The 21,355-nt window shown below is 54.4% G+C and overlaps 2 protein-coding genes across 4 annotated transcripts; one reads left to right on the top strand and one right to left on the bottom strand.

Moving 5' to 3' along the window:
- Positions 1-847: 847 nt before the first annotated feature.
- Positions 848-12,504, bottom strand: CDC25B (cell division cycle 25B). 3 transcript variants are annotated; one of them, XM_039224667.1, is made up of 17 exons: positions 12,357-12,504; positions 11,177-11,387; positions 9,451-9,560; positions 8,583-8,634; positions 6,623-6,664; positions 6,361-6,397; positions 5,975-6,097; positions 5,748-5,870; positions 5,420-5,554; positions 4,964-5,044; positions 4,669-4,845; positions 4,389-4,484; positions 3,744-3,806; positions 3,493-3,591; positions 3,143-3,276; positions 2,288-2,399; positions 848-2,168 (listed from the first exon to the last, which is right to left on the bottom strand). In XM_039224667.1, the coding sequence occupies exons 4-17, from the start codon at positions 8,624-8,626 to the stop codon at positions 2,028-2,030; spliced, it is 1,407 nt and encodes a 468-aa protein (XP_039080598.1). In that variant the 5' UTR covers positions 8,627-8,634; positions 9,451-9,560; positions 11,177-11,387; positions 12,357-12,504; the 3' UTR covers positions 848-2,027. The 3 variants fall into 3 exon arrangements, with proteins under 3 accessions (XP_039080598.1, XP_039080585.1, XP_039080592.1); XM_039224654.1 differs by lacking the exons at positions 11,177-11,387; positions 12,357-12,504 and adding an exon at positions 10,373-11,123; XM_039224661.1 differs by lacking the exons at positions 5,975-6,097; positions 11,177-11,387; positions 12,357-12,504 and adding an exon at positions 10,373-11,123.
- A 5,533-nt stretch (positions 12,505-18,037) lies between these two features.
- CENPB (centromere protein B) lies at positions 18,038-21,046 on the top strand. Its single transcript, XM_039224929.1, has 2 exons — positions 18,038-19,502; positions 19,677-21,046. The coding sequence occupies exons 1-2, from the start codon at positions 18,230-18,232 to the stop codon at positions 20,213-20,215; spliced, it is 1,812 nt and encodes a 603-aa protein (XP_039080860.1). The 5' UTR covers positions 18,038-18,229; the 3' UTR covers positions 20,216-21,046.
- The last annotated feature ends 309 nt before the right edge of the window (positions 21,047-21,355 follow it).

The following is a 21,355-nucleotide window of genomic DNA, read 5'->3' as shown; positions in this document are numbered from 1 at the left end:
TTAGACTCAGCCTGGGAATCTGGAGTCCCTTAATGCTCTAATAGGAAATAGCCTCCATTTTCCCATCTGCAAAATGGAGTGAATAATCATTAGCACCACCTACTTCAGAAGGTAGATGGACTTTGACAGAAAATGGTAATGATGCCCCGCAAGCTATACACACTGTATCAGGCAGCACCTTATCTGTACATGTGCAAAGGAGGCCCTGCAATCACAGACTCGCATTTGGGGGCAAGGGTCACCTGCAGTGGTATTCTGAGGAAACTTCCTGAGACACCAGGTTGGGGCCTGGGACCCCTTCTCCCAGACTGGCCCCTTTCCACTCTCTTGATCTTGAACTTGGCATCCTCCTAGATGGTGGAACCTCTGCTGTGTGCTGGAGACGCTGAGGGGAAAGTCAGTTTTCTGACAGGGCAGGAAGGCTTCTGGGAGGAGACGACATTTGAAATGGAGTCTCAAAGGAGGAAGAACAGGGAGAGAACATTCCTGGATGCAGCAGATGCAAAGGAAGAAAATGTGAAGAGCAAGGTGTGAGGATTTGAGTCAAAAGAGGTGAGAGGTCCTCAAGGGCCATGCCAGGAGTCTTCTAAGTTTATCCTGAGGGCAGTGGGGAGCCACTGACAATTCTTGAGGAGTGACAGGGTCACTTTGGTTACTCGGTGCAGTATAGGAAGGGTGAGGTTAGAGGTGCTTGAGTAGCCCATGAAGGAGAAGAGAGGCTGCCTTGGGAAGAGGCCACCTCTGCAGGAGTCTTCCGGCCCCCATCCGCTGACCTGCGGCTCCCCTACCCCACCATCAGCATCTGCCGTGGTCTTGTCAGGGGCCCACAGGACACAATGCTGGTGACTCAGCTTGCTCAGTGCTTTATTGAACCAAGGCCCAAACAGATGATGCATCAGGGCCTTCAAGCACAGCCCCTCACACAGCCTGAGATTCAGAACCCAGACGTGGCTCTGGCCTTGGCTTCGCTGCCTCCGTGACATTTCGTCTTGAATATTTCCAAACCTTAAAGTGTAAAGACTTTGTCCACACAGACAGACACATATATATTCTTGTCGCAGGCTGTCATGCTCACTGAAATGCTTCCACTCAGCAGTTTGTGTAGGGAGGGCATTGGGCATCCATGGCTATCCATCCATCCATCCTTCATCCATCCATTCGTCCATCTGTCCATCCACAACAAGACAGCAGCAAGTTCTGACCAGTCAGGCCCCGGGGTTCACAGCAGTGAGGTCTGGGCTTCCAGGGGCTCAGGATGCAGGCCTTAGCCCTCGCCCAAGGGCCCTCGAGGATAACAGCCCTTTCTGAAGCAACAGAAGCTAGGGTCAAGTGGCTAATTAATGTTTGAAGTCTCTAACCCCAGCTGGAGAGGGGAGCCTAATCCTCAGCCTGTGAATATCCTGAGACGGGCAACAAATCAGACAAACGAATCAAGCGTGCGGGTAACACTGAAACGGGAAAGAGTAAGAGCTTATGTTTGTGCTGGAGGTGTTCATGTGGAGGGACAGGAAAGAGAAAGAGAAAGGGAACGCGGCAGACACACCCAGGAGTGCTGGAGAGGGCCCAGCCACAGTGCCAGCTCCCCTCCCAGGGAGGGGTTCTGCCTTGGCCCATCCTGGGGGGCTGTGGCTTTCCTCTGGCCACATACAAACAAGCCTCTAGAGAAAAGAGGGGTCTTTTCTGGACATGGGAAGACAAAGGGTTAACTCAAACAAGGAAGGGAAAAAAGCAAAAAGGTTCTTGCAGGACACAAAATACTTCCTTTGAGCTGGACTTAGTCCAATTTCACCAAGTCAACAGGCTGGGCTCCTCCGGGGGCTGGGCTGGAGTGGGAGTGGGATGAGGGTCTAGAGTATGCTTGAAGGGAGACACAGGGACCAGGGCTGGGGGCAGACAGCAGGACACCCTAACCGCCCTTCCCCTGGATGGCGCCTGGGGCCTCCAGCAGACCCTCAGCCCCGTAGGGCCCTGGGTGGCTGGCACCCGGGCCATGAGGCAGAGAAGGTAGACAGGACCGGTGCTGGTCTTCACTGGTCCTGCAGGCGGCTACAGAGCTCCCGGCGGCTCCTCTCCCCAGCCCAGCTGCGTGTCTTAAGGCGGAAGGTCTTCAGCTCATCCTTAAAGTCCTCATGGTTCATGGGCCGGTAGTCCTGGGGCTCACAGAAGGTCTAGGGCAGGATGGGAGGATCAATCAATATGGGGAAATGGTTAACTCTGGGAGGAGACCTCCCTTCTCCTTGGGAGGAGCCCATTCCCTACAGTCCAACCCTGCTGCACACTATGGTACCGGATGCTGCGGGAAGAACTCCTTATAGCCACCCTTGAGGATGTACATCTCAGGATAGTAGAGGCTGGGGTAGTCGTTGGCAGCTCTGTCGCGCTCCCTGATGAAACGGCACCTGGGGCCAGAAGGGGTGTGGGAGTCAGAGGGGTGTTTGGCGAGATATACCTCAGGGGACCTGTTCTTTGTGCCCACCCCTTTGTGGGCCATGCGGGGGGTGGGGGGGCGCACACAGAAGTAAAGTAACGTCAACCACAAGAGTAAAGGAATGTCAGCCACAAGAACACTTGTAGATCATCAGGCTACTGGGTCCAGAAAAGGTTGGGGAGATGGAAGGAAGGAGGTAAATCAAGGGAGTTGTTTCTAGAAGACAGTTCACAATCTTTGTTAGAGATATCTGACCTGGACCAAGAAAGGGGGGAGCAGAAAGTAGAGAAGCGGACAAAATTGTAGAGATCTGTTCAAGAGGTGATAAGATCTGGTGAGGATAAGAGGTGGGGAGAAGAAAGATCAGTCAAACCCTAGAAGGATCAATATCACTGAGGCTTGGGACAGGGCCCTTGAATGTTACGGACACTTCCAGAGACTTAGAACCAGGATCTTGGTTGGGGGTGGGGGGGAGGGTAGCAATGGATGGTGGGTAGACATGAGGCCTGATGGGGAGGACGGAGAGAGGGATGTAGGAGGAGGGTGCCATGCACAGGGAGGGAGGCTAAGATCTGCTCCATGCTGCCAGGAGACCAGAGGCCCAGGTCTAGGAGGGGCTGGGGCTGGGCTCGGGCCTCCTGTGCATCAGACAGCTCCAGCATCCCGTAGCCTAGGCAGAGAAGGTCAGGGGCAGACACTAGCTGGCTGACTCACATGCGGGGACCGCGCTCAGATGAGAATTCACAGTGGAAAATGAGGATGACTCTCTTGTCCAGATTACAGGGCGTGATGGGGCTCTGTAGCAGGAAGGTCTCAGCGTCCCGTTCCAGGGGCAGGTTCACGGCAGTCTGCCAGAGGAGCTAGAGGTCAGGCTGCAGCCCGGGGCCTGGGTGGCAGGGCCCTCCCTATGCACTCCCCAACGTTCAGACAGGTGACCCCACCACTTACTGGGCAGGATCCTTCCCTACGAGAGGGTGCAGCCGCCCTCCCCTGAGTCACCCTCCCCGCAGAGGAAGGACAGACCTGGTGGGTCTTCAGGGCCTGTCCTCATCAGCCCGCCTTACCTTGATGTGCCCGCCTTCATACTCATAGGGGTACCTGCAGTCCACAATCACAAACCTCTCCACGATGTTGCTGAACTTGCCTGCCAGCAGGGCTGCCATCTGTGGGCCACAGAGGTGGGTCCCGACAGGTCAGGCTGACAGGCGGGAGCTGCCCCCAACCCTACTGCTGCTCTGCCCTTTTGCAGCCAGAAAAGGGTAACAGGCAAAGAGCCATCCCAAGTGTGCCTGGAGAATGGCTCATCCCCACATACCGTTTCTGGTGAGATGTACTTGAGATCTTGGTGCTTCCCATCCACTGTCTGCAGAAGGAAAGCCTGAAGGGAAGAGGAGAGAGAGACTGAAAAAGGGAGAGGGGAGAAAGAGAGAGAGGAGGAAAAAGGGTGAAACTGGCAAGAGTAGGAGCCAGGAAAGGATGGAGTTTCTAAGCATAGAGGGGCCACACCGGCTTTGACCTTCTGATTAGCTCTGGTTCCCATAGCAACCAAGAGGTGCCTCCTGGGTCTGACCTCCAGGGAATGACCCCTTTCCAAGGGGCATGAAGAAGGGAACAGAAGACATGAACTCCCTGTCTCCTTCCCCCATACTCTGTCGCACCCCTGGATGAGGCCAGAGGAGGCTCCAAGCTAGATGTTAGTTCAGAAATGTTTTCCAAGGTTGAAACACAACTGATGCTCCAGACAGATTTGATGTAGAGTCAGAAGACCAAAGAGCCAGAGAGAGGAGTCTAGGTAAGAATAAAGGATAAGCGGCAAAGGACAAAGCACTGGGGGGGGGGGGGGGGGGGGGGGGGGAGGGGGGGGCTGGGAGGGGAGAGAAAGGTGCCAAAGCAGCTGCTGAGCTTGGAGGGCCACACAGTAAGGGGTCAAGTCTGCTGGGGGGGTCTCCAGTGCTGGTACCTTGGAGTAGTCCCCAATCAGTTCTCGGTGGTCACTGTCCAGGATAGTCTCAATCTCATCGTGACAAAGGGACTTTGAGCGGAGGACACGGGCTTTCTGTGGGGTGGATGGTGGCCAGGATCAGGGGCGAGGCTGCCCCTCAGTGCCCCATTCAGCTGGTACTTCTTTCCCTGCACCCTGCCCTCTGCCGCAAGCCCAGCCAAGAAGGGCTTGCAGGGTGGACTTGGACAGTGGCCGCCCAGCCCCACCCCAGGGTGGGGGGGGTGGAGGGAGCACCCACAGGTTCCTCAGCCTCCCGTTGCTCCTCGGAAGGGGTCACACTCCTCCTCCGCTTGTTCTGTATGGGCAGGTCCCTGTCATGGGGTCGCTCCAGTCTCTTGAGGATGGGTCGGATCACGCTGCAGGGCATGGACGGAGAGCGGAAGAGCCGCTGGCACTTGCTGTACATGATGAGGTCCTGGTAGAGGTGACAGGTCGGGGGTCAGAGTGTCCAGCCCCTGCCCCCTACCAACCCCACGTGGAGGGTAGGGTCTCACCCCTCCAAGTTCTGAGAGGGCCCCCCTCCCCAGACCCACCTGCTCTTCCGCCTTTTCTGAGGTCTTGACCAGTGGGGCGCTAATGAGGCTCTCCATGCCTGGGGGGACCGCATTGTCATCCTGAGGCCAAATCAGCAAGGATATGGTTAACACACAGGCAAAGGCCAAACCGCTTAGGCCCCAAGTCCTCCAGCATGGCCCTCCTTGGCCATGGAACCAGAACCAGGAAATTTCAGGGTCCCACTTGCTGTAGGGGCTTTCCAGAACCGTGAGAAGTGTGGCCATGGTGGAGGGCCAGGCTTCCCCTCCTCCCTGCAGTGCCCTCCCTCACTGCATCCCCAGCACCAGCGGCCGGCTAGTCTCTGGTAGGCCACAGGTCAGGCTGTGACTCCACGAGCTCCAATTCCTCTTCTGTCATCGGAATGACCAGCATAGTCTCCCTGCAGGAGGTCAGTGCTTTCTTCTTTTGGGAGATGCTGGGGAAAGACTGGGTACCTTTAAGTCACTCTCTAGGATGTCCACAAATCCATCATCTTCCTCAGAGGCCCCCTGGGTGGCAGTTAGCGGGAAGCGGGATCGGGCTGGGGGACTCCACTCCTCTACTTCCATCTTCCGCTCAGGGGTGAGACACTAGGCAGGGGGCAGACACAAGCTACTCAGGCTGGGGGGGACCCCAGGCAGCCCCCAACCACATCCTTCTGAGAAAACGTTCCCACTGCCTCAGGATCACCCTCCCCCTTCCCCCAGGCTGCCTTCAGGGGCACCCTCGGGCACCCCCTCTACATACAAGCCCTCCCTGCGCTGTTTGGCTCCCCTGATGTACCATTAGGTCGGGGGCTGAGCTTGGTCTCTGGGCAAAGGCTTCTCTTCGCTCAGCCCACTCTTCCAAAGCATGGGCATGGCTGGGATGTGAGGGTTTCCATGGCATCTTGAAAACAAATCCATCCTGTGGGCAAGATGGGGGGAAGTGTCATCAAAGGCCAGAGAATCACCCCAGCGCACCCCCTTCTCTCCCTGAAGTGCTCCCACTCCAGCCTTCTGGACGCGCACATTCTCTTTGTCCTCCCCAGAGCTGCGGGCAGCTCGGCCACACGCCTCGCTCTTCCTCCAGCTGCCAGATGCTTGGGAGTTGGTGATGTTCCGTAGCACAGGGCTGTGGCCCAGAAGCCTCACCTAGAGAGCCAGGTAGGGCAGCAGGCACTGAAGGCTGCGTTCCTCTGGCACCAGCCCTGGCCCTACCTTCTCCCATCCCGCCTCCGACTCCCCCAGCTGGCCCATCCCCCTCCCAAACCCCGTCTCCCACAGCCAGACCTGCGACACCAGACCATTTGAAGTCCACCCTCTAGGAGGTGACCCTGGATCCCTCCTGCCCCTCCTCAAGCCCGGCCAATGGCCAACGCCTGAGTCTCCAGCGCCAGGCTTCAGAGGGCACTCACCGGCAAGGACTGGAAGCGTCGAATGGCAAACTGCTCGCTGCAGGAGGAAACGGGGGATATGTCAGGGCTGGAGAGTAGGGGTCTGTGCAGGAGAGCAGGCATGGTGCCACTCCACCACACAGCCCTATGCATCCCTGTGGGAGAGAATGGAACAGCACCCTCCCTGAGCCTACTCCATCCAATGGGCGGGGGGAGGGGGGAGGAATGGACAGAGCCTGTGGTAGGTAGACTACCAGAGCCTGAGGAAGTCTGGAGCACTTACTTTCGGATGACCCGGCTGGCTGCTTGGATGGCCTGTTCAAACCTAGGAGAGAGAAAACTCCTATGCGGCCTACCTCCTACTACAGCACATTGTCCACAAGACCTGGGGGCCAGGACTCGGGCCAGTAAACAGTGGAGGGAAGAACGCAGGGAGGGGGTCCAGGTATTGGGGAAGGGGGAGATGAGAAGCAGCCTGGGATTGTGAAGGCTGCCCTGAATGGAAGGGGGCCCAGAGAATGGCAGCAATAGAGACAGCTGGGGCAGGTCACAGGGTTGCTGAGGCGCTACCAAGGCAACGGTCTCGCCAGCCTGCCCACAGGCCTTCCACCTGTATGCAAATCACCTCAGCGGGGCCATATGGTGGCCAGGAAAGGCATCCATCCATCCCATGATGACAGGCTGTGGCCAACAATGTGGATATCTCCAGAGCCTGGATGCCTTCCCTCCCATTGTGTGGGGTGCTCCTGGCTCCCTCCAGGACAGGGGCCTAGTTTAGTGTGCCCCTGGATCAGCCACAGTGTGCCATGCCAGACCCCCTAGTGACAAATGTTCAGGGTCACATCCTCTCCTCCCTCCTCTGGAATTTTCCAGGACCCAGCCTCTGTCCCACCCCCTTCTCCTGCCTTAGAAGAGGCCAGCAGGCAAAGAATTCCAACAGATGTTCCTTTTGAGGCTGGGCACAAGCTTCTGTAGATAGGCCCCACCCCCTAGCTATGTTACCAGAGACCACCTGCCACGCAAGGCTTTTGTGCGTCTATGCGAATGCAGGCGCGCGCACACACATGCTTCTTTCTGAGAAACTGTAACCGTCACAGCAGGTGCAGAGGTGGGGGGGCCACTGAGGGCTAGTGTCAGGGCGACCGACTCCCAGGGGTGGGGAGGGGTTGTGCCCAGACAACCTGGCATCAGGAATGACCTATTTCATTGGCTTCATTTCCAGTCTGCACCTGGACCTTGGGAGTAAAGCAGGGACAGTTCTGTGTTGCCACCAAAAGCCAACCTGCAGTCCCCCCACCCCCACCCATTTCTCTCCCTGTTTCCTGTTTGTGAACAAACCCTGTAGCCCAGCCCAGTCTGATCAAAAGCTGTGGGAGGAAAGACAACCACTGCTCTAACCCCAAAGCCATAGTCCCTCAGCCCAGTCTGGGGATGCCCAGCTGTCCCCACGAAGGCCTGGCAGCTGCTTTCCCTGCTGGGGCTCTAACAGCTGGATGGGAATAGCTGTGGTCTGGAAGACACTACTCATGCCCCACAACCAAGGGGGAAGGATCTGGCCTCAGCAGAACTCTCTCCACTCTCTCTTATAAAGCTCCTGGTCCAGAGGTTGCTGATAAGATGGCCCATGGCTGCCACAGTGGTTTTGTTTGGTCTAGCAAATTCAAAGTTTTGAATCAATCGGACCATATTTTAAAGTTGTGATATTTCACAGGAAAAAAATAACAAACATCTGTATAGGCCAAAGAAAAATAGGACACACACCAGGCCTGTATTCCCACAAGCCAAGGAGGGCTGGCTGAAGTTTCCGGTGCTCCAGAAGCCATTCTCCCTACTTCCTGGCCCTGAGACCACAGTCAGCCACTCCTATGGGAGCAGACCCTTTTCTGAGACAGGAAGCAGAATCTTAGGACTTGGGAAGGTCAGTTAGTAATGGGGATAGGAGGGGTCTGGGCATTCTCCCAGGCTTCTCCCAGTGGCTGAAACTGGGGTTCCCAAAGGCAGGTACCAACTCCTTGGTAGTGGGGATCTCTTTTCTTTCTCTTTTTTTTTTCTTTTTCTTTCTTTCTTTCTCTCTCTCTCTCTTTCTTTTTTTGAGAGAGAATCTTAAGCAGGCTCCAAACTCCGCCTGATAAAGGGCTTGATCCCACAACGCTGGGATCATGACTGAGCCAAAATCAAGAGTCGGATGCTCAACCTACTGAGCCACTCAGGTGCCCCAGTGGAGATCCCTTTTCTGTACTTACGTCTGTTCTGCCATCTGGGGGTCCATGGGGCTGGGAGAATCCATGCAGAGACCTGGGGGGACAGAGTACCTTGGTTTGAAACTAGTGCCCATCTTCTGCACACTTACCCCCACCATGTCCCAACCCTCTTCAGAAAAAGGAAAAACCTGTTTCTATTTTAGATCTTGACACATTAAAAAAATGAAACAAAAACCCACCCATGGACCCCAAGGGCTGACACACTGCCCCCCCTCAATTGTGCCGGGCTCCACTTCCTGTTTACTGTAGAAACTTCTCTGTATAGGCTTTTGGGGCTTTTTTAGTTTATTTATTTATTTTGATAGAGTGTGCATGAGAGCGAGGGAGGGGCAGAGAGAGGGAGAGAGACAGAATCCCAAGCAGGCTGTGTGCTGTCAGCATGGAGAACTTTGAGATCATGACCTGAGCTGAAATCAAGAGTCTGAAGTTTAACCAACTGAGCCACTAGGTGCCCTTCCTCTGTATAGGTTTTTAAACCAAAACTTTGCTAACCATTTTTCTTGAACTGGCTTAAAGTAATTTGTTCTAGATGAGATAATGGCTTTTTAAAGAAAAGGCTATAGCTGAAGGCAAGTGAATGTTATAAAATGACCAAGTTTCAGCCCTAATGCCTCCCAGGTGGGGCTGTGGTTCAGGGACTTTGGCGCCTAGTTTTAAATAGGTAAGATCTCCTCTCCCCAAGTGGGCCCCGCCCTACAGCCCGCTCAGCCAGTCGGGGCTGGGTGTGGTAAACCCCACTAGAAGTGGGCAGGTGGAGGCTCCTGGCTGTAGGGGAAATGTTAGTCCGATAGGCAGGGAAATGGGAAGACTCAGGCAGCCCCCCCAAACCCCCCCGTCCCCTGAGCCTCACCTGCATCAGAAGATTCAGAAGACTCAGACGACAGGGAAGATTCAGATGCTCGCCTCCGAGACAGGGATAGACGTGTGAGCAGGCTGCCTACCTGACTCTTTGGGGTCTCACTGGGAAGGCAACAGGGACCCAGAGAAGGAGAAAGGTAAATGTGGGGCTCAAGAGCTGGCTGGCCCATGTTCCCACCAGCCACACCTCTGAAGGGCCCACCACTGCCCCAGGGAGGTGATGGCACTGAGGGCCTACCCTCTTCGCTGGGCCTTCTGCAGAGGCCCTAAGTGTCTTCGTTGATTAAGAAAGAAGTGAGCCCAGGGCAAGAGCAAGAGGCTAAGCTGGGGGCTACTCTCAGGAATGGCAGGGCAGCAGAGGAGCCCTGGAGGGCCTTCCTGGGAGCTCTTCAGACCCCTACCCATCCACATGCCTTTCTCGAAAAAGGGTCAATACTTGGTCTCTATTGCGGCTGAGAGCAACCCAGCCTGGACACTGCACGCCTGTTCAGGAAGCAGGACCACTGTTTAATCCCTTAACCCCTGGCAAGAACTAGGGGTGGAGGGAGCAGGGCCATGGTCATAGGAGAACCAGGCTGCTCTGCCACCCTCAGGTTCCAACTCCAAGCTCAGGATCCCCTGCCTGGGGCAAAATAGTGGTGATTAGGGCATAGATTAGAGAGGCAGCATGGTGGGAACATTGGGGGGGGGGTACGGAGGATAGTCGTCTTCAGAGGCTTCTGCTGCCAAGAGCAAGTCACCTGGAGGGTGTGAGCAGCAAAGACCTGGTGTCATCGCCCTGGTCCCGCGTCCCTGAAGCAGGCTCTACCCAGGACACCTCCCCACTCCGCCTCTCGGATTCGACTCCCGCGCCAGGGACCAACACCCTAGCGCGGGCCTCTCACCCCGCACCCCGCGTCGGTGGGGCGCCCTACCTGCCCAGCCCGGCGAGGTTGTACATGGTCTGGGTGAGGGTGGTGACCGGCGAGGAAGCGGTCGCGCGCTCCGGGGACCCCACGAGGCCATGAGCTTCCAGCCGGAGGCCCCGGAGGTGTCCGGGACGCTCGGCGCCACCGCGCACGCCGGCCGGACTGAGAGCCGAGCCCGGCGCGGGCTCGGGCTGGGGCAGCTCCATCGCGGCGTGGCCCGCGGAAGGCTGGCCGGAGGGCCGGGCGCAGGGCGACGCCGAGCACAGCTGGCGGGGACGAGGCGGGGAGCGGGCCCGGGGTGGAGGGGGGAGGGAGGGAAGAAGAGCCACGGGGCCGAAGCGAGGGAGGAGGGGGAAGCGGGGAGGGTGGGGCGGGGTGGAGGGATGCAGGGACCAGCCACTAGTCCGGGAAGCCTCTAAGCAGCAGCTGCCACCTCCACCTCCTTATATATTCGAAAAATAACAGCGGCCGCGCCGCCGGACGCCACCAATGGGGGCTCTGGTTAGGGGAGGGCGGGACTGAGGGCGGGGCCCGCGGGGTGAAAGGCGCGGAGGCTGGCCAGCCGGGCCCCGCCGAGTTCCAGGCTTTGGTTGGGGCTCTGGGACTGCGGTTTCTCCTGAGCCCCCACGCGCCACCCCCCGCCTCTCCAGCCAGGACTCGAGAATCTTGGCTTCCCAAATTCTGCTTCTCGGGATGTGGTTTGGAGTTACATACCCCCGGCCGAGAGGGTCCCTGAGGAAGCAACACCCGCTAGGGTGGCCTCAGAAGGACCCCCCCCACCCCAAGAGATTTAACATCACCTACACTCACCGGTAGGTACCGTGAGAGGCTCCACTCCCGGAGTTTGCCAGACAAAGCTACGCGGTGCGGTCTGGGTTTGTCACTCAATCGACCGGGACGTTGAAGCGTGGAGAAGTTCATTAACTCATTCAAGGTCACACTGGGCGAGTGGTGGAGCAGAAATTCACCCCAGGCGCTCCTGCAGCCTCCCTGCGCTCGCGACTAACAGCGCGGAGTGTCCCTAAAGCATAATTGTCAAGCCGATCCTCCCCTCTTCCTTCGCCCTTTGCTCCTCCTCGCCCTTTGCCCCTCGCACACGAGGTAGACCCAAGGTGAGGGCCTACGATACAGGGGACCCCTCGGGGTCTAATTTTCTCCAGTAGCCTCAGAGGAGGCTTTAATGCCTGACCTAGCCATAGGTTTGGGCGGCTGGTAGACACCTTAGCGAAGAAGATGTCTACGAACACAATTATGGAAGCATACCCATTGACGGTTTGGCTAATGTGATGTCAATGGCATCACACTGTTTAACCGGTGTGTCTTTGATGACCAGGGAAACTGAATTTATCACTAGTTTATACCGAGCATCTTATAACTAATCACTTTCCAGCAATCCCGCTTTCCTGGAATGAGACCCGGAAGGCTGCACCCAAAATCGAATGGGTGGTTAAGCTGCTTTTGCATCCCGTCTCCCAACGAAGAGTTGACCTCTGGCTGGAGGGAAAGCAGGAGCTGAAGCTTTGCACCTTTTTCCCAAGGGAAAGGTACAGTGGGCGGGAGTGCTAGAAAGGAGGGCCTGGCATAGGGGGTTGGGTGGCTAGGGGACTTGTGGAAGAAGGGGATGCAAAGACCCCAGTCCTACTGGAGAGGAGTGAAGAGGAGGGTGGGGTTTATGACTTTTCCTTCTCCCAACATTTTGCCCAGCTTCTGTGATGTGTCAGGCGCTATGCTTAGTGCTGGACTGGGCTGAGGTTTCAGGTTCATCCACCCTGGATCAAGGGTCCAGCTCCCAACCTCTAGCCACTACTCACAGTCCAGGCTGTGGCTGTCCCCAGGATGGGGGAGTCGGGGGAGGAGACAGTCTATGAGGCCTCCTACTTCAAAGACCAGAAATAAAACTGAAGGGTTGCATTTTCAAAATCAACCCAGCACATGATATCCCCACCCCCAACAACAGCAGTGAAAAGTCAGTCTCCCACCCCACACAAACCTTCAGGACAGATGCAGTCACTATTATAAACTTGGTGCATATTCTGGAGATAGTCTGTTACAGTCCTAGGCAATAGAAACATAATGGGAGGCACAAATATGAGCCATATACGTGATTTAAAATTTTCTAGTAGCCGGGGCGCCTGGGTGGCTTAGTCGGTTAAGCGTCCGACTTTCGCTTAGGTCATGATCTCGCGGTTCGTGGGTTCGAGCCCTGCGTCGGGCTCTGTGCTGACTGCCAGCTCAGAGCCTGGAGTCTGTTTCAGTCTGTGACTCCCTCTCTCTCTGACCCTCCCCTGCTCACGCTGTCTCTCTCTCTCTCTCTCCTAGAAATAAAAAAAAACATTAAAAAAAATTAAAATTTTCTAGTAGCCACATTAAAAAATATAAAAAGAAACAGCTGAAGTTTTAATATTTTATTTAACCTAATATATTCAAAATGTTATTTAAATATATTATCAATATAAGAATTATTAATTTGATATTTTATTTTGAAAGTTTATTTTGAGAGCAAGCGAGCACATGAGTGGAAAAAGACTGAGGGAGAGAGGAAGAGAAAATCCCAAGCCAGCTCCCAGCAGGTAGCCCCATGCGGGGCTCGATCCCACGCATGAAATGTGAGATGAGATGCCCCTAATCAGATATTTTAGATACTTGTTTTCGTACCAGGTCTCAGCATCCAATGTGCATTTTACACTCACAGCACATCTCAGCTTGGTCTTGCCACATTTCAAGTGCTCAATAACCACATCGGATTAGTGGCTACCATAGTGGGCAGGGCAGGTCTATATATGTACAAACATATGTCCATATGTTTACAAATATAACAAACAGTATGTGAAACCTTGTTTTACCCTTTGCTTTCTTTTACTTGGAGATGGATCCATATTAGTACCAGAAAGGCCTATGTTTACTCATAATTCCCTAATGCTAAACATTTAGGTTATTTGTTTTTACATTGATGTGGCAGGTATACACAGAATGAATTCCAAAAAAGGAACTATTGCAAGATATGAGCTTTATTTATTGAAATCTCTTTTTCTCTTTCCTGAATGTCATTCCCCCAGGCTGACTGAGCTGAAGAACAGGGACCTAGTCATTTGCCTCTCCTCTCATCTCCAGGCACCTCATATAGGTCAAGTCCAAGGTAGGCCTCTGACCCCATATCCCACTTCTATGGATTTCTCTTAAAGATGATAAAAGTACACACAGATGTTTGTTCACTGAGTCATCATTAGTAACAGTGAAATGCAGACAGCAAGCTGGGTGTTCTGACAGGGGAGTAGCTAATGAGGTGACTCCTCTATACTGTGTAATAACTGCCACTTTTAAAGAGAATGAGCATGGGATGCCTGGGTGGCTCAGTCAGTTAAGCATCTGACTTCAACTCAGGTCACAGTCTCACAGTTCGTGAGTTTGAGTCCTGAGTCTGGCTCTGTGCAGAGCCTGGAGCCTCCTTCAGATTCTGTGTCTCCTTCTCCCTCTGCCCCTCCCCTGCTCACGCTGTCTCTCTCTCTCTTTCTCTCAAAAATAAATGAACATTAAAGATAAATAAATAAAGAAATGGGCATGGGGGCAGGTAGGGATGCTTGGCATCCAACAGGGGCCCAATAAGTAATTGTTGATATTTGAATGATTATATATTGGGCTCTCAGAAAATGGTCTTTTGAAGACAGAGTTCCTAGAGTAAAAGAAAGTTGAAACTCACTGATGAAAATAATTATTGACACGAAAAGATGTTCACAATATGGGCTACAAAATATTATGCCAATGGTGGTCCTATTAAAAACAATATGCACATGGGGGAGGGGAAGGGAGGTGATGAGCACGGAGGAGGGCACTTGTAGGGATGAGCACTGGGTGTTATATGGAAACCAACTTGACAATAAACTATTTAAAAAAAAAAACCAATATGCACAGAAAAGTATCTCACGAGGATATTCTCTGAGTAGTGGAAGTAAATGTTTCTATCCTCAGCATCTTCTGAATTTTAAAATATTTTCCAAAGAACAGGTACAATTTTTAAGTTAATTAAAAGACCATGATCTCAATCTGGTAGTTCTCAAACAATTAAACACAGAGCTACCATATGACCCAGCAACTCCACTCCCAGGTATATACCCAAGAAAAATGAAAACATATATCCACACAACAACTGGCAAACAAATGCTCATAGCAGTATTATTCGTAATTGCCAAAACAGAAATAACCCAAATGTCCATCAAATGATAAATGGATAAAAATGTCTTATATCCATACAATAGGATATTATTCAGCTGTAAGAAAAGAATAAAGTACCAATAGATGCTTCATCGTGGATGACTCTTGAAAGTATGACTCTAAGTGAAAGAAGCCAATCATAAAAGACACATTATTTGATCCCGTTCATATGAAGTATCCAGACAGAGATTTCTTTCTTTTTTTTTAAATAATTTTATTTTTTTTAATTTTTTAATGTTTTATTTATTTCTAGGAGAGAGAGAGACAGCATGAGCAGGGGAGGGTCAGAGAGAGAGGGAGTCACAGACTGAAACAGGCTCCAGGCTCCGAGCTGGCAGTCAGCACAGAGCCCGACGCGGGGCTCGAACCCACGAACCGCGAGATCATGACCTAAGCGAAAGTCGGACGCTTAACCGACTAAGCCACCCAGGCGCCCCAGAGATTTCTTTCTAAGGTGATGACAATGTTCTAAAATTGACTGTGGTGATAGTTCCATGTCTCTATGAAATGTATATGCTAAATGGGTGAATTGTATGATATATGAAATATATCTCAATAAAGCTGTTAAAACGAAAGGATGGGGGGAGCACCTGGGTGGCTCAGTCAGTTAAGTGTCTGACTCTTGATTTCAGCTTAGGTCATGATCTCACAGTTCGTGAGTTCAAGCCCCGCACGTCTCTGTACTGACACTGCACTGACAGTGCAGAGCCTGCTTGGGATTCTCTCTTTCCCCCTCTCTCTGCCCTTTCCCTGCACTCTCTCTCTCAAAATAAATAAATAAACTTAAAAAAATGAAAGTATGGGGGCCTCTGGGTGGCTCAGTTAGTTAAATGTCTGACTCTTCATTTTGGCTCAGGTCATGGTCTTTCAGTTTGTGAGTTCGAGTCCTACAATGGGCTCTGTGTTGACAGTGTGGAGCCTGCTTGGGATTCTCTCTCTCTCTCTCTCTCTCTCTCTCTCTCTCTCTGTCTCTGCCCCTCCCATGCTCTCACATGCTCTTGCTCTCCCTCTCTCTCAGAATAAAAAAAAATTAAAGTATGAATAGAATTATGGAATATTGGGGGAGAAATGAGGTATTTCTCTTGGGACTCTTGGCTCTAGGAACTCTAGAGATGTCCTCAAATATCTGGACAGCTTGTTTCCTGATAACTATACCCACCTTCATCAAATAGGCCCACATTGTCTTCAACTTCCAGGCCCATCCTTGGTGCCCTACAAAAAATACCAGTATGGCGACTTCCAGGACAAAAAAAGCCACACACTTGTGCTGACAGCACAGCCATTTCCAGATATCTGGTCTACCTGCTGCCTGTAGCAGGGCATAGAGCCCATTTCCACTCCCTCTCAACTGAGCAGTTCCCACGTCAATCTATCTGGAGCCCCCCACCTCCTTCTGTAAGCACCATTTTTCCAATTCCCCACCTTAGGGAAGTCCACAGTCTACCTTCTCTTCTCTTGGCCTAGGCTGTCCATATCTGCCCACTAGGCCTAATACCCATTCTCCTTACCTAATCATTATTCTTCGTGCCTCTCAGCAAGCTTTCCATTCTCCTTTTAATTTTAAAGGTACTGTTGTATTTGCTTATTGAAAAAAAACTTGGAAAATTCAGCAAAGTAGGAAAAAAAAAGCTCACCCATTGTCCATTCACCCAAACACACATTGATTATCAAAGCCAGGATGCGTGAAGAGGCAGGAGGGACATATGTGTACATAGATGAAATCACCAAAATATAGACAGTTTCCTGAAAAATATGTGGTAAGGAGTCTTGGACAGGGACCATATACCCATTATGGTCCAAGCACTGATCTGGCCCCTGTAGGGAAAAATCTCCCATGTTCTTCTAGACCTTGTGATTAGAAGAATATTTTTTATGTCTCGAGAGTGGGAAAGGCCTGAGTAAGACACAAAACCCAGAAACGATAAAGGAAAAAATGGACACAGCTGCCTACTTAAAGGTTACGAACGTCTCCTATCTAAGATTCCCTAGGCTAAGTGAAAGGCTAAGTAGCAGACTGGAAGAAAATATTTGCAATATACTTAACAAAGATTTTCTGTTCAGAGCATATGAAGAGCTGCTGTAAGTCCACAAAAAGACAAGTACAGGAAAAACATGGACAGAAAGTATGACAAGAAAATTCACAGGATTCAAACGGCCACACTAGTGTCACTAGATAATTCACATTCAAATGGCATTCAAAGAAAAATACACACTAACACAGCAGTGAGTTACACTTTCTTCCCTTTGGCCTCCGGAACACCATACAGGCCTGGCAGTTCTCCAACCCCTTCAGCTGTTTTTCATGAATTTCTTGTTAGTGCTTTCTTGAACCCTTAACCTTGGAGAGCCCGGGGCACTGTCCTTGGTCTTTTTCTTGTACACATCCACTTGCTTGTAGCCTCATCCAGCCCCAGGTCCTTAGCCCATCCCCCTGGGTCACAGCCTTCCTCTTTGATTACACACCTCATGCTACTCTAAGAGCTTTTTTTTTTTAACACTGCAATGCATTCATTGTTTTAAGAATATGTCATTGTTATTTGTTTGGTGCAGGAGGAGGTTTGGGATTCATGTGTCTGTACGCTTTTCTATATATATATTTATAAATGGCATTACTTCTGTAGGTGAAACACATTTATGCCGGATGCACGGAAAAGTCCTGAGGGTGACACACAGATGTTATCAGTGTTTATCTACGGATTTTGGGATTACTATCAAATAGACTTAAAATTGTAATGCTGCTTATAAAAATAATATAAATGTGCAACAATAGTCTACATAGATTAGTGTTCATCCATAGTTGGAACAATATACAACTATTAAAAAGCATGTTGGCCATACTTTATCGAGTGGCAGAATTCTCGTCACTTGATGCCAGGTAAGACAGTAGCAGTTGCCAGTTTTACAGTGTATACATCTGATGCCAGTTTTATGCAATAATTTTTTAAAAAGAAAACTGCATGAACCTAGAGAAAAGATTGGAAGGAAACTATCAAAATGTTACCTGTGCACGTCTCCAGGTGTTGGGGTGAAAGGTGATTTTTAGTTTCCTGTATTTTTCAGATTCCGCAAAACGCGTGGGCTATTTTTGCTGTAACAAAACAAAACCCACAAAGCACAGTTGTTACTCTCTATAAGCAGCAGATCGGTGCCCACTGGGCGCAGGGTCCCGGCACCGCGCCCCTGCTGGCGCGTTTGCCCGCGGGTCTCCGGACTCCCGAGCGCTGGCGGGTCCAGCAGGCCGCAGCGCCCCCCCGCGGTCGGTCCCGGACGGCGGGGAGGGGGGTGGGCGCGGAGGGCGGGGAGGCGGCGCCGGGCGTCCCCGCGCTTCCCGCGAGATCCCGCTCCGCCCGCTCCGCCCCGCTCGCCGCGCTCCCTGCTCCCCGCGCCGCGGCACTTCCTGCCTTCCGCGCCCGCGCCGCCCGCCCTCGCCCGCGCCCGCCGCCTGCCGCCCGCAGCCCGGCGCCGCGCCCGCCGGCGCCCCCGAAGGTGCCCCCGGCCCGGCCGGGTCGCCGCCCCGCCCGCCGCCCCGCGAGCCGCTTTGTCTCGGGCGGGGCGCGCGGGAGAGGCCGCCAGGTGCCCCCCGCCGCGGGCCCGGGCCCCCCGCCCCGGGGCGGCGGCGGTGGCGCCGGGCCCCGGGGCGGGGGGCGCGCCGGGATGGGCCCCAAGCGGCGGCAGCTGACGTTCCGGGAGAAGTCGCGGATCATCCAGGAGGTGGAGGAGAACCCGGACCTGCGCAAGGGCGAGATCGCGCGGCGCTTCAACATCCCGCCGTCCACGCTGAGCACCATCCTGAAGAACAAGCGCGCCATCCTGGCGTCGGAGCGCAAGTACGGTGTGGCCTCCACCTGCCGCAAGACCAACAAGCTGTCCCCCTACGACAAGCTCGAGGGGCTGCTCATCGCCTGGTTCCAGCAGATCCGCGCCGCCGGCCTACCCGTCAAGGGCATCATCCTCAAGGAGAAGGCGCTGCGTATCGCCGAGGAGCTGGGCATGGACGACTTCACCGCCTCCAACGGGTGGCTGGACCGCTTCCGCCGGCGCCACGGTGTGGTGTCCTGCAGCGGTGTGGCCCGCGCCCGCTCGCGCAGTGCTGCTCCCCGTCCCCCAGCGACTCCCGCCAGCCCGCCTGCGGTGCCCTCGGAGGGCAGCGGCGGGGGTTCGACGGGCTGGCGCGCGCGGGAGGAGCAGCCGCCGTCGGTGGCCGAGGGCTACGCCTCCCAGGACGTGTTCAGCGCCATTGAGACCAGTCTGTGGTACGACTTCCTGCCCGACCAGGCTGCGGGGCTGTGTGGCAGCGATGGACGGGCGCGGAGGGCCACCCAGCGCCTGAGCGTCCTGCTGTGCGCCAACGCAGACGGTAGCGAGAAGCTGCCCCCGCTTGTGGCCGGCAAGTCGGCCAAGCCCCGTGCGGGCCAAGCCGGCCTGCCTTGCGACTACACCGCCAACTCTAAGGGCGGTGTCACCACGCAGGCCCTGGCCAAGTACCTGAAGGCCCTGGACACTCGCATGGCTGCAGAGTCTCGCCGAGTCCTGCTGCTGGCCGGCCGCCTGGCTGCCCAGTCCCTGGATACCTCGGGCCTGCGGCATGTACAGCTGGCCTTCTTCCCCCCGGGCACCGTGCAGCCGCTGGAGCGGGGAGTGGTCCAACAGGTGAAGGGCCACTACCGCCAGGCTATGCTGCTCAAGGCCATGGCCGCACTAGAGGGCCAGGATCCCTCAGGCCTGCAGCTAGGTTTGATGGAGGCCCTGCACTTCGTGGCTGCCGCCTGGCAGGCAGTGGAACCCTCGGACATAGCTGCCTGCTTTCGTGAGGCTGGCTTCGGGGGTGGCCCAAATGCCACCATTACCACTGCCCTCAAGAGTGAGGGGGAGGAAGAGGAGGAGGAGGAAGAGGAGGAAGAAGAAGAGGAGGAAGAGGAAGAGGAGGGTGAAGGGGAGGAGGAGGAGGAGGAGGAAGAAGGAGAGGAGGAGGAAGGGGGGGAAGGAGAGGAGTTGGGGGAGGAAGAGGAGGTGGAAGAGGAGGGTGATGTTGATGACAGTGATGAAGAGGAGGAGGAAGAGGAGGAAGAAGAAGAGGAGGAAGAGGAAGAGGAGGGTGAAGGGGAGGAGGAGGAGGAGGAGGAAGAAGGAGAGGAGGAGGAAGGGGGGGAAGGAGAGGAGTTGGGGGAGGAAGAGGAGGTGGAAGAGGAGGGTGATGTTGATGACAGTGATGAAGAGGAGGAGGAAGAGGAGGAAGAGAGCTCCTCTGAGGGCTTGGAGGCTGAGGACTGGGCCCAGGGGGTAGTAGAAGCTGGTGGCAGCTTCGGGGGCTACAGTGCCCAGGAGGAGGCCCAGTGCCCTACTCTCCATTTCCTGGAGGGTGAAGAGGACTCTGAGTCTGACAGTGAGGAAGAGGAGGAAGATGAGGACGATGAGGATGAAGATGATGAAGATGAGGAGGAAGATGGCGATGAGGTGCCTGTGCCCAGCTTTGGGGAGGCCATGGCTTACTTCGCTATGGTCAAGAGGTACCTGACTTCCTTCCCCATCGATGACCGTGTGCAGAGCCACATCCTTCATTTGGAACACGATCTGGTCCACGTGACCAGGAAGAACCATGCCCGGCAGGCAGGAGTTCGGGGTCTTGGACATCCAAGCTGAGCCACTGGGCCTAGCCATGCCCGACCCAGACGTGGCAGCACCAGCCCAGGGCGGAGGACTCTCTGGGCAGCCGCTGTGGATGGAGCCAGAATGGGGAGCTCCAGATCCTTTAGTGATGTTCCTCGGGCCCTATGACAGGCCCAGCCACCTCGGTAGGGCCCACGGCTGGCGTCAGCCTCACTGCCTGCTTATTGCCTCTTTCTCAGAGTCCTCTTTCCTCCCCATTTGCCCCTGGGCTTGGGGGACCAGGTGGGGAGGGTGGGGAGCTGTCCGGTGCTACCACACCGTGCCATCAGTGGACTAAGCCACAGGAGCAGCCAGGGATGGGCCCTGGAAGCTCCCGGCCGGAGAGTGCCTCTCCCCTCTGCCGTCCACACCAGGTCTTTGGTGGGGGGGGACCCCAAAGCCATTCTGGGAAGGGCTCCAGAGGAAGGCCCAGCCTAGGCCCCCACAAGGCTGGCAGCCCCCCACCCCTGCCCCTGGGCCGCCTTGAGAAGCACAGTCTAACTCACTGCAGGCTCCTGAGCCTGCCTCTGCCTGCTTCCCCATCTTCCCAATCCCTTTCTCTGGCCCAGTCCAGGTTACTTTGGCCCTTGGTTTTCTTTCCAGATTGGAGGTTCCCAAGAGGCCCTCCAGGGGAGTGATAATGGGCACTTCCCTTGTGGGTAGCTGCAGGCCTCATGCCTCTCCTCCCTCTCTGGCAGGGCTCTATTCTGGGCAGGGGGCCTGGGGCTGGGCCCAGAGTCCAGCCATCCAGCCGCTCCTTTCCCAGTCTGAATTCAATAAATCTGTCCACTCCCCTTTTGTGGGGGTGAACGTTTTAACAGCCAAGGGTGCATCCTTCATGGTCTGGGCTTGCGTCTGTCTTGGGAACACATCCTTTCCTGGCTCCCTTTGGTCCTTGCTCTGGTGGGACATGGAACCAAGCGTTGAGAGGGTGGCCACAGCCTACATCCTGACTGGGGCGAGGGGCCACCTCCACATCTAAGTATTATCCAAGTTTGGGGAGTAAGGGTCTTCAATGTATCTGCCTGGGTTTGAGGAGGTTGGGCCTTGCCCTGCTTTGGGGTTAGAAAGAAGCTTGGCGTCAGTTAGCTAGGACAGAAGGGAGGGAGCCAGCAGTCCCTCTTGGACCAAATG

Source organism: Hyaena hyaena, unplaced genomic scaffold, assembly GCF_003009895.1.
Source record: "Hyaena hyaena isolate Hyena2069 unplaced genomic scaffold, ASM300989v1 scaffold_16, whole genome shotgun sequence".
NCBI classification, from domain to species: Eukaryota; Metazoa; Chordata; class Mammalia; order Carnivora; family Hyaenidae; genus Hyaena; species Hyaena hyaena.
Note: the sequence above shows the minus strand (reverse complement) of the source record. Positions and strands in the feature narration are given on the sequence as shown.

Coding starts and splice junctions, on each gene's coding strand:
- CDC25B (XM_039224654.1), bottom strand. CDS start 10,572: ATGGAGCTGCCCCAGCCCGAGCCCGCGCCGGGCTCGGCTCTCAGTCCG. Junction 8,635..9,450: donor TTCTGAATCTTCTGATGCAG/GTGAGGCTCAGG, acceptor CTGTCCCCCCAG/GTCTCTGCATGGATTCTCCC. Junction 3,592..3,743: donor AGTACATCTCACCAGAAACG/GTATGTGGGGAT, acceptor TGTGGCCCACAG/ATGGCAGCCCTGCTGGCAGG.
- CENPB (XM_039224929.1), top strand. CDS start 18,230: ATGGGCCCCAAGCGGCGGCAGCTGACGTTCCGGGAGAAGTCGCGGATC. Junction 19,503..19,676: donor GGAGGAAGAGGAAGAGGAGG/GTGAAGGGGAGG, acceptor AGGAGGGTGAAG/GGGAGGAGGAGGAGGAGGAG.